We start from the raw sequence: 14,177 nt of genomic DNA on the forward strand, positions 1-14,177 counted from the left end.
AAGTATTTAATTAGAGAGCGTTTTAGAGAGACTTTAAGTAGTTTGGAAAGAGAATGTTTTTTATTTTTTTTTCAATATTTTAGTTAGGTTTACAAAAAAAGTATATAAGTATTAAAAATAATATTTTTTTAGCTTAAAATTTAAATATAAGTATGAGATTTTTTTGTTTTTATATAAAGTGGCTTTTAATTGTTTCTTTTTTTTTTTTTTTTGTTAAGCAGAGTTATAAAAAATGTTTGTTTTCTTTTTTTAAGATTTTCTTTAAGTATTTAGTTATGTATTTATGTTAATGTAAGTAGTATATAATATAACTGTGTATATATGTATATGTAAGTATAATTTTGTTTTTTAGTAATATTTTCTTGTAAGTTTATTTTTTTAAATTTTTGTTAATATATTTTTTAGAGAGCTTAAGTTGTTTTAATTTCTTTTTTTTAATGTTTGTATATATTTTGTTATTAATTAATGTATAATTGTTACTTTTTTTGTTACAAACATATTGTTATTATTTTTTATAATTTTTTTTTTAATATATATATAAATGTATGTAAGAAAAAGATAATTATAGGTTGTTGTTATATTATTAAATATGTAAGAGTACAAGCAGGTGCAGTATTTTATTTTATATATTTTGTTTTGTTTATTTGTTAATAATTCTTTTCGTCATGGTTTAAATATGCGTCTGTCTGCTCTCTTTAATTATTTTTTTCTGTTATACGTTTTTATATAATTTTTTTTTTGTTTTAATTGTTTTTTTGTTTGTTTTAATTTGCAAATAGTTAAAATTTTTATTCATATAAAATCAGGGTTAAAGATCAATGGTAGTATTAAGCTTATACCAAAAATACTAGTAATAATATAAATTCGTTTGTATAATAAATTATTAACAAAAAAAAAATACATACAATATAAATATTATTTAGTTATTAATATTAGAAAAATTTGCACAATCACACTTAAACTTGGTGATAAGAAAAAACTAATAGTATATAACTCATATTCATATTATGACTTTTGCTGTAAATATTAATGGATTTTTAAACGATTTTTCTTAATAATTAAGACATTTAAGTTGACTGGCAATCTAAGTAGAAAGTAGGGAATGAGAAAAGCTTTGTTGTAAATATAAAATATGTATAAAAAATAAATTCGTTTAAAAAATAGATAAATAATATAAATTAGATTTTTAAAATGAGCTAGTAAAGTTGTTATTTCGTAGTAGAAGATTTTCAAATTTTGTTTAATAGAAATTATCAACAAATTGTCTTTAACTTTCTGAATTAAGAGATAATCCTAAATTTTCTTTCTCAAGCGGATTTACGCAATCATTTCAAATGTTTAAAAAATAAAAAAAAATAAAATTTTTTTTAAAGTAAATATGATTTTTGTTCAAAATTGAAATTGTTTTGCCAAGTCTTCGAAGCAAAAACTAAATAACATCAATCAGACTTTTTTTGAAAAAGAACTTCTAGCATTAGAAGTTGACCATTTAAGTAATTGTTGCTTCAAAGTAACAATTATCAATTTTGTTAAAATAATATATGAAAGATACCAAAAAGTCTATCTCTAAACATTTTGATTTTCCCAGCACAGATTCACCCTTTAGAAATTTAACAAAAAAATTTTAAAATCTTGTATGCAAAATAATTTTCCAAAATAACAACTTTAAAAATAAATTTAATACCCTTCTCACAAAGTTGAAGGCTGAAAAATATATAAAAATATACATAATAAAAAATGTTAATCTTAAGTAATTAATTAAAGAATTTAAGCAATAAAATTAATTAAAAATAATCTTTAACTCTGATTTTTTACGTTTTGTTTACGTTTTGAAAGCCCTTAATGCGACTATATATTTATAATTAATTTTTTTTTTAATTTTTTGTTAATGTGCAGTATTCAATTTATGAAAAAAGAAAAAAAAAATAATTCGATTTGATTTTTCTATTTTTTTTTTGTTTTTTCGCATCACTTTTTTTTGGTTCATATCGAAATTAGATTATTTTTTTTTTTGTTTTGTTTTATATTTTGGGTTAGTTTAATCTAGTTCATTTTAAAAACCATTTACCACTATTTATTTGTTTCTCTGATCACTACCATTTAGGCAAGATGCAGCGGCCGCAGAACTAGGCGATGAGATTCTTTGGTTTTGAAACTCAGCAGCATTCGATGATGATGATGGCGACGTCGTATTTTCATTAATCGTTTGCTTAGTACTACTCTCTCCTCCACCTCCTGCTCCACCAACAGCATTCGCACTAGTTGTTGAATCACCTTCGGTGGTTGTTTGTGAACTGCTAGTGTTGTTTTTAGAATCCTTTAACAAATTACTTTTACTACCCTCGCCCATGGCCAAACGTTGCATTTGTCGTATAACGGTGGCGGCCAAGTAGGCCTGCTTCCAACGGGATTTGGCGAAATTCTTTTTGAGTTGTTCTGAAACCGTAGCATGGATATTCTTATTGCCAGCAGCATTGCCTGAGATCCAAGGATGTGCTAGCGCTTGTTTGCAGTTAAAACGTTTCTCAACATTAACACACATTAAGTGACGTATGAAATCCTTAGCCGAATCACTAATATCATCCCAGTAGGGTGAATCGAATTCAAATTCACCCTTTAAGATTTGGGCAAAGAGATTGGCATCATTCTCATCGTAAAATGGCGGATAGCCGCAAAGGAGAATGTACGAAATGACACCTATACTCCATATATCCACTGCCTTGCCGTAAGGTTTTTGTGCCAGAACTTCGGGGGCCACATAGCCGGGTGTACCACAGGCTGTGGCCATTATACCGGAATCTTCCATTTTCGAGAGACCAAAATCACTTATCATAATCTTGCTATCATCATCGGGACTGTAGAAAAGTAAATTTTCTGGCTTCAAGTCCCTGTGCACAACTCCCTGCTCGTGCATATAGTCGACGGCTTCGAGAATTTGTCGTATCAAGTCAGAGGCATCCTTTTCGGTATAGGAACCCTTTTCCACTATACGATCGAATAGTTCACCTCCGGTCACCAGTTCCATGACCAGATAGATTTTTGATTTATCTTCATACGTTTCATATAGTTGGACTATATTCGGGTGTGTTAATCTATTGTTACCAGTGGAATCTGTTGAAGCGGCACTATCATTCTGATGATTAGCACTGAATCTTCGCAACACACGTATTTCATTTTCTAATGATTCCTCTTTGCCCTTCAGCGCTTTTTTATCGATTATTTTTACCGCATAGTGTTTACCAGGTTCGTCTTTGCTCTCCGCCAAACGTACCTCAGAAAATGCCCCTGTACCCAGTAGGCCGTGTAAATTGTACTTATCCTCTATTGGTATGGTTTTGTTTAGTTCCTTAATTTCCTTGGCCTTACTTTTTTTGGCCGAATCCTTTTTGCCAAATAACGGCATATCGCTACACTTTTGCACTTATTCTGCTTGTAAAAAAATTCCTTCAGAATTCCTTTCCTTTATTCTAAGAGGATGATGGGGAAGTGTTGCTTTCTTTCGTTTTTGTTCTCTTCAGATGTTCTTGCTTGTTTTTTATTTTTCTTCTTTTAAAATTCACTTAAAAATCTTTAACATTTTATTTTTTTGTAGGTATATTGCTTTGTATTAACGTTTTTAATGCAATTCCGTTCGTTTATTTTATTTGCTTTTGCATACATTTATTTCATATTACACACTTATTTCGCTAGTTTTCTATAATTCCAATAAATTTTCCTCTAATTGGAATAATAAAATTTTTCTAATTGCAAAAAATTAACTTTTTTTCTCTGTTAAATTTTCCTTTTTTTTCGTACGTCACACACACAGAAAAAAACGGTAAATCTCTCATCCGCGCAGCATATACTCAATAAAGGCAAATAAACACTGATGCAAAGTGTCTTAACAGAGTGGACTCATAGTCCATCTGATTAGTTTTTTTAACGTAAATATAACAAAAACATCAGCAAAATTGTGACAGACAGTGAGCTTGAAACAAAAACAACAGCCTCATTTTGACAGCTTGGTAGAGAATGACAAAAACAAATTGGCTGTGTTTTTTGTAGATGTTCGTCGCATAAACAATTCTGTCGTTTCTTTATTAATACACTTTGCAGAAGCTGAACCAAATGAGCGGCAGCGGCGTTGTTGCAATTTTTAGTCGTCGGCTTGGCATAAAAGGTAAATGTCGGCAAAATTTATATTGTGACAATTTTACATAAGAAAATTGCTTAGACCTGGTTCACACTGGGAAACTATATATATACCATATATATACTAATATTTCTTTCTCTTTCTCTCACACAGAAAAATCAAAAGTTTCGCAAAAGAAGTTTCCTAGTGTGAACCAGGTCTTATATAGAAAAATGTATCAATAACGGTATGGTATAACGAACATAGTTTCTCTGTACAAAATTTAAATGATAAAAGTTTTTTTTTAATATTTTCGTTGTTTTTGTATATTACTATATGTAACATTTCTTAAGCTACGTTCATAATTCTAGTTAAAATGTTAATAATATTTATAATTCACCGTAAAATTGGTGATCTGCAAATATACACATATATAATTTTATTTTACGCAACAAAGTTGAATAAAATATTATAATTTTAAATAAAAATTATTTTGCGATTTTCAGCAAACGTTAAGCGATATTTATTAAATACAAGTTAACGACACTTTGAGCTGTTGTGTATTGCCAACTCATAATTATTAAGAGCAGTTGTAATTCTTCGTATTATTTGAAGTTTATTACTAATCTTAACAACTGTTCTTAGTTATAATGAATTGGCAATTTAAAAAGAGGAAACAATTTATTTATTGGCTTTAAATATACCTGGTTTAAATAGATATTTTTAACAAATACCACTTGCAAGCGTAACTTCTAATTTAAATATGCAAATAAACCTTAGAAGCTTGGTTTATTTGCATATTTAAATTAGACGTCACGAGCAAAAAGCTATTTTCCTCTCTTTCCCACAAACCGAATTAAATGATTTTTTGCTGTATTTTATAAACCTCTTCTCACCAAACAATTTCAAAATCAAACAAAAGCTGATTTTAGACTTTTTCAAATGTCAAAAGTGAAATCTCTGTATACTTTGTGATCAGAACATCTAATAAAAGAACATTGATCCGCATTCAAGGCGGTGTATACCCTGTGGCTCGAGGATCTGTATTAGCGACGAAGTTAGACATTATAGTAAAGGCGGAGATCAGAAGCTACAGAAAAAGTGTCTGACAATCTTCAGGTGGCAAATTAAGGGTTAAACTCAAGAAAATTCGCTTTCGGTTGGTGTCTTAAAATAAAAACTACCCTACAAGAAATGAATGACTGAAACTAACACATGAAAAATTATTATTACTAACACATTTGCATTTTTTTCTTTATAGAATGGTTTGAAAAAAATGTTATGAATGTTTTCATCAATAATGACAGTCAAATGACTGGTAAAATGACCGTCACTGTTGCGGTAGAGGGTTGCATTTTCTGCAGTAAAAATTATTGTTGTTGCCATTGTTAAAAAAAATTTATAAACTGGTAAGGAATGCATATGCAAGAGTGAAACAACTACATTTTGATTAATATTTTATTAAAATGGTTATTTCCATCACAAATGACAGTCATATGACAGGTAAAATGACTGTCACTGTTGTAGTTTGATTTACAGTGTTGTATTTTCTGTCGTTACAAAATAATTATTTCTGCGAAAATGAATGGACGAAAGTGAAAATTTTAAAGCTTAACAAAAATTAAACTAAATTGAACGAATAAAGTGAAAAATTAAATTGAAAATAATAAAAAACAAGAAATAGACTTGAAAAAACAATAAAAAAACTTAAAAACAAGAAGAAAACTTTTAAAAAACAAGAAAAATTTAAAAGAAAGAAAACACACTTAAAAAAAATAAAGATAATTAAAAATAATTATTTCTGCGAAATTGAATGGACGAAAGTGAAAATTTTAAAGCTTAACAAAAATTAAACGAATAAAGTGAAAAATTAAATTGAAAATTATAAAAAAACAAGAAATATACTTAAAAAACAATAAAAAAACTTAAAAACAAGAAGAAAACTTAAAAAAACAAGAAAAAACTAAGAAAAAAAAACACACTTAAAAAAAATAAAGATAAAATAAATTTTTTTAAACAATTTTATTATGGATAAAAGGCAATTCCAAAAACGCCTTAGCATTGAAAAAAGGACATATGAGTCCAATATAAAAAAATATAAAAGTTTTATAGAAAATAATGCAAATAAATCAGTGAAAAGTGAAAAAATAAAAATTGAACAAGTGAAGAAAATTTGTGAAAGAATTGTTTGTTGGAAAAACTAGAGACAAGCGTAAGTATTATTTGTCTTCTTTTATTACTATTTAAATAACAAATACTTTAACAGATTTTGTCAAAGCCTGAAGCCTTGGCCCAGTCCAAGGTATTAATGGAATGCAAGGTTGCCATTAAAAACGTTGAAAGTTCTGTGTGTCGTATGACTGGTGAAAAACAAGATAAACTTCTGGATGAAGTAGCCAGCATGCTTCCACTGAAATCAGTTGAAGCGGTGGGAGAGGTAGAGCAGAAGATAGAATCTCCAGAGTTTTGCCAAGCAATGGTAATAAAGTCAAATTATTTCTTTTTTAATATTTAATAATCATATTTCTTTACAGATTACATATTTCCATAAATTGAAAGGCACTTCTGAGGATGTCAGCTGTGTCATTCGTGCGGTGTTAACTGATGACCTGCTCGAAAAGTACAATTGGGAAGGAAGGTGGGGAAAACAAGCGCTTGCTAAGCTTTCGCTATTTCAAAAAGTATTACAAGGTATGTCTATACTTTTATATATAAATTATGAAAAAGATGTGCTATATTAATATATATATCGTCTACAAATTTCAGTAGTTTTTAATCTGCAAGGGTCCTTAGACTTTGAAAAAAGTATTAAAAAAGCCGTAGAAAAGAGCCACCATAGACAAAAACAAAAAAAATATTTAAAAAAATTAACCTAAATATAGTATTAAAACATAATAAAAACTAATATATTTTATAATAAAAATAATATAAAAATGAGTTTTATTATAAAAGTTATACCGGTCATATTTGACGGATATATTCATCAATTATGACTAGTCAACAGTGACTGATGTATTCATCAAGTATGATTGATCAACAGTGACGGATTTATACATCAATGATTATATGTTAACAGTGATGGATATATCCATCAAGACTGATTAGTCAACCCTGACTAACATTTCCATCATCATTGATTTGTAAACAACAAAAGAGTGAGCAGCGCAAATATATGTTTTGAAGTCGAGAGAATTCATAAGTGTGAGGGAGATGAAATATCACACGTACACAAATGTTTACATCACTTTTGTCCATTTGCCTTAAGAAACTGATAGAAACTTTGTTATACGCTATGATAGAAACCATCCATCAGTAGTGCCAGTCAAATGACCGGTCAATTGACTGTCACTGTTCTTGTAGGGTAGGTTCTTTTCTTGTACCTTAAGGTAACTCTAAGGAAATTTAATGATGGCGATGTAAACAATGCTAAAATATTCTAGTTAGTGTATATGAGCTCTTGATACAATTAGATGTGAAATTTTACAACACTTTTCATCAAAAAATTTAACGAACGTAAAAAGTCAGGTTTATTTGAATACAATTTTCTTAAGATTCCAAAAATATTTTGGATCCAAATCTTTTAATGTCGGACATGCTTTAAAGATACATTTCGAAATCAGCAAAATCGAAAAAAAGTCAGTCACCGGTTTTTTAATAATATCGTTGTATTTTAAAAGTAAATAGAAATTTGGCAACTCTTTTTTATTAATTCTTTTTCTTTTCTCTTTCATATGATTCAAAATGTTATACTCTCGTGATGTTAATTTTATATAACATTTTTTATGACAACAGATTTCTTTGAATTTTTTATTTTCACATCAGTTTCTAATAATTTCAATAAACGTTCTGACGAATTGATAGTGCAATTTCTTAGATACCTATAACGCGTTTTTTCATTTACATTTCGTTAACCAAAGTAATATATTTTAAATTTAAGTGAAATTAATAAATAGGAAAAGTTCAAAGTCCAGCAAATGATTTAATAATAAAAACAACGAGTCATTGTCAAGGTTTCTGCAGAAATAATTTTATTGTTGTACGTAGTTCTTAAACAAATATTGCAGACAACGCAACTATTGGTGACGTCAAATAATAAAATTTCTTAATTGTGCAATATTTTCCCAGATACTAGACGAGACAGTGTGCGAAACAAATTGTTTTTATTAGAAAACACTTAAAAAGCAAACCATTTAATATTACTGAGTGATATTTTAGATAAAAAAGAAATTAATTTAGTAGGTGATATTAAAGTACAAATGTAAGTATTAATGTATCTTTTTTGTAAATAGATTGATTAACGCTACTGAGTGACATAAATCTGATAACAAATTATTCTTGGGTGTCTGCTGATTTGCAATTTCAAAAATTTTTATTTGTTTACTGATAACGTGTTATTATAGAATTCAGAAAAAAAACAACAACTCACATGGCAAAATATATTAGCCGGATCGTTTATGTCTCTGTTTCTTTGCTAATTAAATTGTTTATTTTTTTCCTTCCTGAAAAGGGTGCTTCATTATCTTTCTTACTTAAATTCTATAACATCTAACATTGGAGGATGTTTGCTTTTTACATAATGTGCGATTAATCTATTAAGAATCAAATCTTGATGGGACATAGAGAGTAGATTAGAATTTTCTTACCTCTTATCTAATTATTGTGGAATTTACAACTTTTTTGTCTAACTATTTAACATTCCCATAAAACTTATTGTCCCATTTACCGGTGAAAGCTTTAATCGAGCAAATACAGGTTAAATGGTCACATTGGGAACCGCTCTCCCTTATGCCAGTAAGTCTTTTGTAGTTTCAGACAGGGGATACCTCATTTGTACCGGTACCCTAAGAATTTCACTTTTTTTGCAAAATTTTATTGAACACCATCTTATATCTGATTTCTTTTGAACACTGTGTAGAGGCAAAGTTGGAAGGGCCATGGATGTCAAACCACCAGTTTGCCACTATTAAAGAATTATCTTTGATAATATCCAGGTCAAAATAACCAGTTATGTAGGAGTAAATTGGATTGTAGGATATTAAAGGATTTTAGGATTAAACTGAACTGTATAGAAGTTGTCTAAGGATTCGGTAGCGATTTTATATGGACATTTTTCGTTTAGGGCCTTTTCGAATATGGCTATACCACACTTTTTTATGCTATGCGTGAAGTTAGTGATTGTGCATATAATGTTCTAGATTACATCCTCTCCTCTCCTTGACGAATTGGATAATATATAATCTTTAAGAATTTATCGGGGATTTTGTTGTTCTTTTTGTTGGATGCTATAATTAAGTTTCAGATCTTTTATCATATTACATTCTTGACTTGAGTCTGACTATTTTCTTCTATACTCTTCTATTATCTTCATTTCACATGGTCCAAGACGGTCTTTGAGATAGTTACAACTTAGTGTACAAAAACCATCCTTACAACAAGAAATCCTTTATAAATTTTTTATATTAAATTTGTTGTAACTAAAGGTTTATTTAAATTTACTTTCAGACTAACAAACAAGATGTCCAGTATCAATAGAACACAACTCCTGCGCTTGGTTAAAAATGTTAACCAGCAAATAAGAAACAACAGTTCGTTTGGTGCCACAAAAGCTGAGAATAAAGTCAAACAATTTCAAACAAAACATGTAAGTTTTAATAAATATTGTAACGGATAAATTATTATATGAATTTTAATATTTATTGCAGTTTGAAGAAATTCAAATACCCGTACCCTGGGGACATATAGCGGGGAAATGGTATGGTCCCAAACATGAACGTCCTCTTGTGGGTCTTCATGGTTGGCAAGATAATGCTGGTACCTTTGATACTTTGGCTCCTTTCTTGCCTTCGAATATGTCATTTCTAGCTTTGGATATGCCGGGTCATGGACACTCCTCTTGGCTACCCATGGGCATGAATTATCATTCGTTGGATTATGTCATTTTGATAAGACGTATAATGGAAGAATTTAAATGGGATAAAATCTCCTTAATGGGACATTCGATGAGTTCCATTAATTCATTTGTTTTCACCGCCTTACTTCCCGATAAAGTGGACATGTTAATCGGTTTAGATGTGTTAAAGCCTTTAACGCGATCTGCCAACAAAATTATAGATAATTATGCCGAACGTATTGATGGAAGTCTTAAAGTGGAGCGTAGGATTCGCGATAAAACAGAACCGCCTTGTTACGAATGGGATCAGTTGGTGGAGCGTTTGCATATGGGTACTGATAAATCGGTGGATTTGGAGACTTGTAAATTTTTGTTGCAGCGCAATACAAAACCTTCAGAACATGAACCCCACAAATACTATTTCTCGCGTGATAGTCGCCTGAAAACCTCTCTATTTTATGCATTTTCTCAAGATGTTCCTGTGCAAATGGCCAAACGTATTAACTGTCCTCATTTGTTTATTAAGGCTCTACAGGGACCCTACTATGAGAAAAAGGAATATTACGATCAAGTGTTAAGCATTTTAAAACATAATCCTAAATTTGAGTACCATGAAGTAGATGGTACCCACCATGTTCACCTTAACGAACCAGAGAAAGTAGCGAAAATTATTAATTCATTTTTACACAAATATAAATTGTAAGCAATAACATGAGACTGGAGAACAAGGATATAGTACTTGTATTAATGTTAAAAGAATAAGTTTTAGGTTTTTTTTTGTTTTTTAGTTTTTATTAACAATAATAAAAATGTTATTTAATTTATACATTGACCGAAAATCAGAGAATTTGTTGTATTTTTAATATACATATAAAACACTATTTATAAGAATCCATTTATTCCTGCATGGCCTCCACAGCCTTATCATCTTCACAGGTTATTAAACAATCATCATATGTCCATTTGGGATAGACACGCTTGAAGAGATACATAAAGACTGTGTCATAAGAACGTAATTGACCATCAAAGTAGCACTTCATATGACCATGAGTACCCAAAGATTCTTTAATGTGACCCAAACGTCCACACTTGGTGCGTAGTTTAACGGGTTTAAAGTAATCGACATCCTCTTTGTTGAAGAACATGTAACGTATGGTGGCCGATTTACGATTAATACGCATGGGATGACCACTTAAAACAACACGTTTCAAAATAATACGATCTGGATTGCAAGAAAGCAAACAACCTCTGGCTACCATAGCTAGAGTAGAATCAGGATTTGTCTTAAAAGCCAACACTGGGGCAGGAGGAAATTGTATGGGAGCATAAAATGTGGCACAGACAGTGGTGTGAGGTCTAAAGTAACGTTCAAACTAGAAAACAAGATTCTTTAATAAGTTCAATTAATATAGTTTTCCTAAGTCTAGCTTTTTACCTTGTGTTTATCACCATTTGTATGCTGACTGAATATGGGATTCACTACAAATCTTCTATAGCCGCATTGTATAATAAGTCTTTCTTTTGATTTAATGGGCATTTCCGAATCGGGCATACGTTTCAGCACCACATTCATGACGGACATTTGATGCTCGTGTGGCAATATGCCATAAACTATAACATTATCAGTTTGTTGGGCCGATTTGAAAGCAGTCCATTTGCTGGCTGGTACATTGGCCACATGAATGGTAATATACCATCCAGGCTGTAAAATTAAATAAACTTTATTTTTGTTGCTATTATAATTGAAAGTTTAACATACCACTGCGCCATCGATCTCTTTGGCTTCATTGATGATACGCCGTTTGGTACGATCGAAATTTTGAAATTGATAAATGCGTGCATAATCACTGGGTAAATTTTCTTTGGGATCCCAAGGAGAAGTTCTAAAAGTTTAAAAAGTAAAAAAGTTTATTAGAAACTATTTATACCACATATTATAACAAACCCTACCTGAATGATTCCAATCCTCTAAACTTTTGGAATCTTGTGCGAGCTGGCACATCTAAAGGTGTATCGATTTCATCGGGCCACATTTCATCAATACGTGCCTCCTTAAGTTTTTTCATAGTTTCACGTTCTTCATGGAAGTCCATTTGTAAATCATATTTTTCATCATTTATAGCAGCATCTGATACAGAGGCGGTGTCCACATATTCCTCCGTGTCGGATTCAGGTTTTTCAAATTCACCATCAAATGATTTGTTTTCACACGACATGAATTCATCTTCATCATTATCTTCGTCATCATCATCCTCCTCATCATCATCATCCATATCCTCATCTTCATTGTCATCATCATCAGCCTCTACCGTTTCTACGTCGGGAATCCAAGCGGCCTGATAAGCACTGTAACCCTTAGGAACACGTTTAATCAATTTCATTTTCTTGGTTTCCAATTGAGATTGGGCAATTTCTTCTTCCGTTGGCCAAGTCTGTTCAGCATCCATGGGATCTGGTATATTTTCGGTTTGTAAAGAGGTTTGTTTATTGGGATCTGCCTTAGCCACTACACGTACTTCGGGTAACATTTCTTGATTACGTGATTTATCTAGTTTATAAGGATCCTGAGGAGCATCAATTTGCGACATTTGGAAATCACCCAGACCAGCAATATGCACTAAACCATTTACATCTAAAGGAGTACCACGCAAAAATCCGGTAACTTTTAGTAAACCTTCATCTTCGGCAGGGTTGGGATTGGGTATAAATTCCACATGATCACCAAATAGATGGGGACGATTGTTGCGATTATAAACAATATTTTTCTTTTGGCCACCAATACGTCTCATCACATTTAAACCTAAAAATATATAAACTTTTAGAACTTTTTGATATATTTTTAGATTTTTTGAACTTACCTTCTGGGTTTGTATCCAATTGCATTATTTTCTCTTTAGGCAGCAATTTAGAAATGAATTTCTGAGCTGCCGCTTTTGCAGCTGAACGTCGTTTAGGATTAAGGGATTCCAAATCCATTAAAGCTACCACAGGTGTTGGTATAGTTTGAGCCGAGATCATATTGTAAATACGATGTCCCCACTTATCGAAAACTTCATCTTCGCCCATAGCAGCAGAGGTTAACATTAAAGTAGTATCACATACTTTTAAATAATCCAATACGGCCAACTCATTGCCCCTACCTACGGGAGGTATAATAAAGGCAAATCTTTGCTTGAAACGCGGCAAATTAATATACGTCACACCAGAAGCAGTGCGTTCCACTACAGCTTCCTCATCACAATTTTCTAAAATACTAAGGGCGGAGCGGGGATCAACTTGCAGGTGCATGGGCAATAAGCACACCAAAAACGGAGCAGTGTTCTGACCACCCAATTGACGTTTCACAGCCAAAGCTTCCTCACGTTTGTTTTTACGCAGCTGTAAAAGAATTTAACAATTTACTTAGAATTTATTGTAATAAGCACAACATACCTGATTCATTTGATTGCGTCTCTGTTCCTTACGCTGGACTTGCTTGTGTTTATGGCTAATGGTTGTATTTGATACCTTGCCTGAAATTTTATTTAAATTTTTATTAATATTTTCAGATTTAATTAACTAAAATGAAGTTACCTTTGAGGGCAATATCAATGGCGCCTTTGGAACGATGTCTGCCCGTTTTATGGGTTTTGTTGGCCTGTTTTAACGGCCCAGGCCGATGAAATACATGATCCGCCATAATTCCTTACACTTTTCAACAATTTTCTATTTATTTAATTGTATTTTATTAGATTTTTTCAAAAATTTTCTATTAGAATTATGGAAGCACATGTGTTTTCGTTTTCGACTTTTATTTAAGAAGAACAAGCACACGCAGCAGAGATGTGTGCGTGTGTTTACAAATGTCACAGAATGAAAACAAAGAAAAATAGTGTGAGGCAATTGTCAAGAAAACAAATTAAATGAAACAGGGTGTTTCTGCTAAAGTTTAATTTTGTGTGATAAAGATAAAACCGTTATTTTCAAAAATATTTTTGGAGTTCTAAAGTAAATTTGATTAGTTTGCTAGTAGGGAAATAAAATAATGTTTCAATAAAAAGTTTTTGATAAATTAACAATTTATTAATATTAGTTGTATTTATAAATAATATGTTTCTTATTTTGATAATTTTATCAACTTTTTATAGTGCTTTCGGACATTGCACAGTGTTTGAGAAACATTTTATTTTGGCTTTT

General features: G+C 30.8%; 4 protein-coding genes across 6 annotated transcripts; 2 read left to right on the forward strand and 2 right to left on the reverse strand.

Annotated features, from left to right (window-relative positions):
* Nucleotides 1–530: 530 nt before the first annotated feature.
* On the reverse strand, nucleotides 531–3,920 carry LOC111687884 (calcium/calmodulin-dependent protein kinase type 1). The gene has a single exon (XM_023450363.2). The coding sequence runs from the start codon at nucleotides 3,401–3,403 to the stop codon at nucleotides 2,075–2,077; it is 1,329 nt and encodes a 442-aa protein (XP_023306131.2). The 5' UTR covers nucleotides 3,404–3,920; the 3' UTR covers nucleotides 531–2,074.
* Nucleotides 3,921–4,878: 958 nt separating this feature from the next.
* Nucleotides 4,879–10,840, forward strand: LOC111689552 (probable serine hydrolase). 3 transcript variants are annotated; one of them, XM_046951770.1, is made up of 4 exons: nucleotides 4,879–5,270; nucleotides 5,373–5,520; nucleotides 9,614–9,752; nucleotides 9,814–10,840. In XM_046951770.1, exons 3-4 carry the CDS (start codon nucleotides 9,627–9,629, stop codon nucleotides 10,702–10,704), a joined length of 1,017 nt encoding a protein of 338 aa, XP_046807726.1. In that variant the 5' UTR covers nucleotides 4,879–5,270; nucleotides 5,373–5,520; nucleotides 9,614–9,626; the 3' UTR covers nucleotides 10,705–10,840. The 3 variants fall into 3 exon arrangements, with proteins under 3 accessions (XP_046807726.1, XP_046807725.1, XP_046807724.1); XM_046951769.1 differs by lacking the exons at nucleotides 4,879–5,270; nucleotides 5,373–5,520 and adding exons at nucleotides 7,920–8,147; nucleotides 8,237–8,369; XM_046951768.1 differs by lacking the exons at nucleotides 4,879–5,270; nucleotides 5,373–5,520 and adding an exon at nucleotides 7,920–8,369.
* LOC124420069 lies at nucleotides 6,375–7,444 on the forward strand (the record flags this gene model as incomplete). Its single annotated transcript, XM_046951771.1, has 3 exons — nucleotides 6,375–6,590; nucleotides 6,646–6,802; nucleotides 6,878–7,444. Coding segments are annotated over 3 exons (483 nt in total), but the record flags the coding sequence as incomplete, so codon positions are not given.
* On the reverse strand, nucleotides 10,772–13,807 carry LOC111689551 (pre-rRNA-processing protein TSR1 homolog). Its single transcript, XM_023452017.2, has 7 exons — nucleotides 13,575–13,807; nucleotides 13,434–13,513; nucleotides 12,860–13,379; nucleotides 11,952–12,801; nucleotides 11,761–11,884; nucleotides 11,437–11,703; nucleotides 10,772–11,374 (listed from the first exon to the last, which is right to left on the reverse strand). Exons 1-7 carry the CDS (start codon nucleotides 13,678–13,680, stop codon nucleotides 10,898–10,900), a joined length of 2,424 nt encoding a protein of 807 aa, XP_023307785.2. The 5' UTR covers nucleotides 13,681–13,807; the 3' UTR covers nucleotides 10,772–10,897.
* Nucleotides 13,808–14,177: the final 370 nt, after the last annotated feature.

This window comes from Lucilia cuprina, chromosome 5 (assembly GCF_022045245.1).
Source record: "Lucilia cuprina isolate Lc7/37 chromosome 5, ASM2204524v1, whole genome shotgun sequence".
NCBI lineage: Eukaryota > Metazoa > Arthropoda > Insecta > Diptera > Calliphoridae > Lucilia > Lucilia cuprina.

Excerpts from the sequence above, each read along its gene's own strand:
- LOC111687884 (XM_023450363.2), bottom strand. The coding sequence starts at position 3,403 with ATGCCGTTATTTGGCAAAAAGGATTCGGCCAAAAAAAGTAAGGCCAAG.
- LOC111689552 (XM_046951770.1), top strand. The coding sequence starts at position 9,627 with ATGTCCAGTATCAATAGAACACAACTCCTGCGCTTGGTTAAAAATGTT. Across the intron at positions 9,753-9,813 it reads AACAATTTCAAACAAAACAT|TTTGAAGAAATTCAAATACC; the intron begins GTAAGTTTTAAT and ends TATTTATTGCAG.
- LOC111689551 (XM_023452017.2), bottom strand. The coding sequence starts at position 13,680 with ATGGCGGATCATGTATTTCATCGGCCTGGGCCGTTAAAACAGGCCAAC. Across the intron at positions 13,514-13,574 it reads CATTGATATTGCCCTCAAAG|GCAAGGTATCAAATACAACC; the intron begins GTAACTTCATTT and ends ATAAAATTTCAG. Across the intron at positions 11,885-11,951 it reads AGAGGATTGGAATCATTCAG|AACTTCTCCTTGGGATCCCA; the intron begins GTAGGGTTTGTT and ends TTAAACTTTTAG.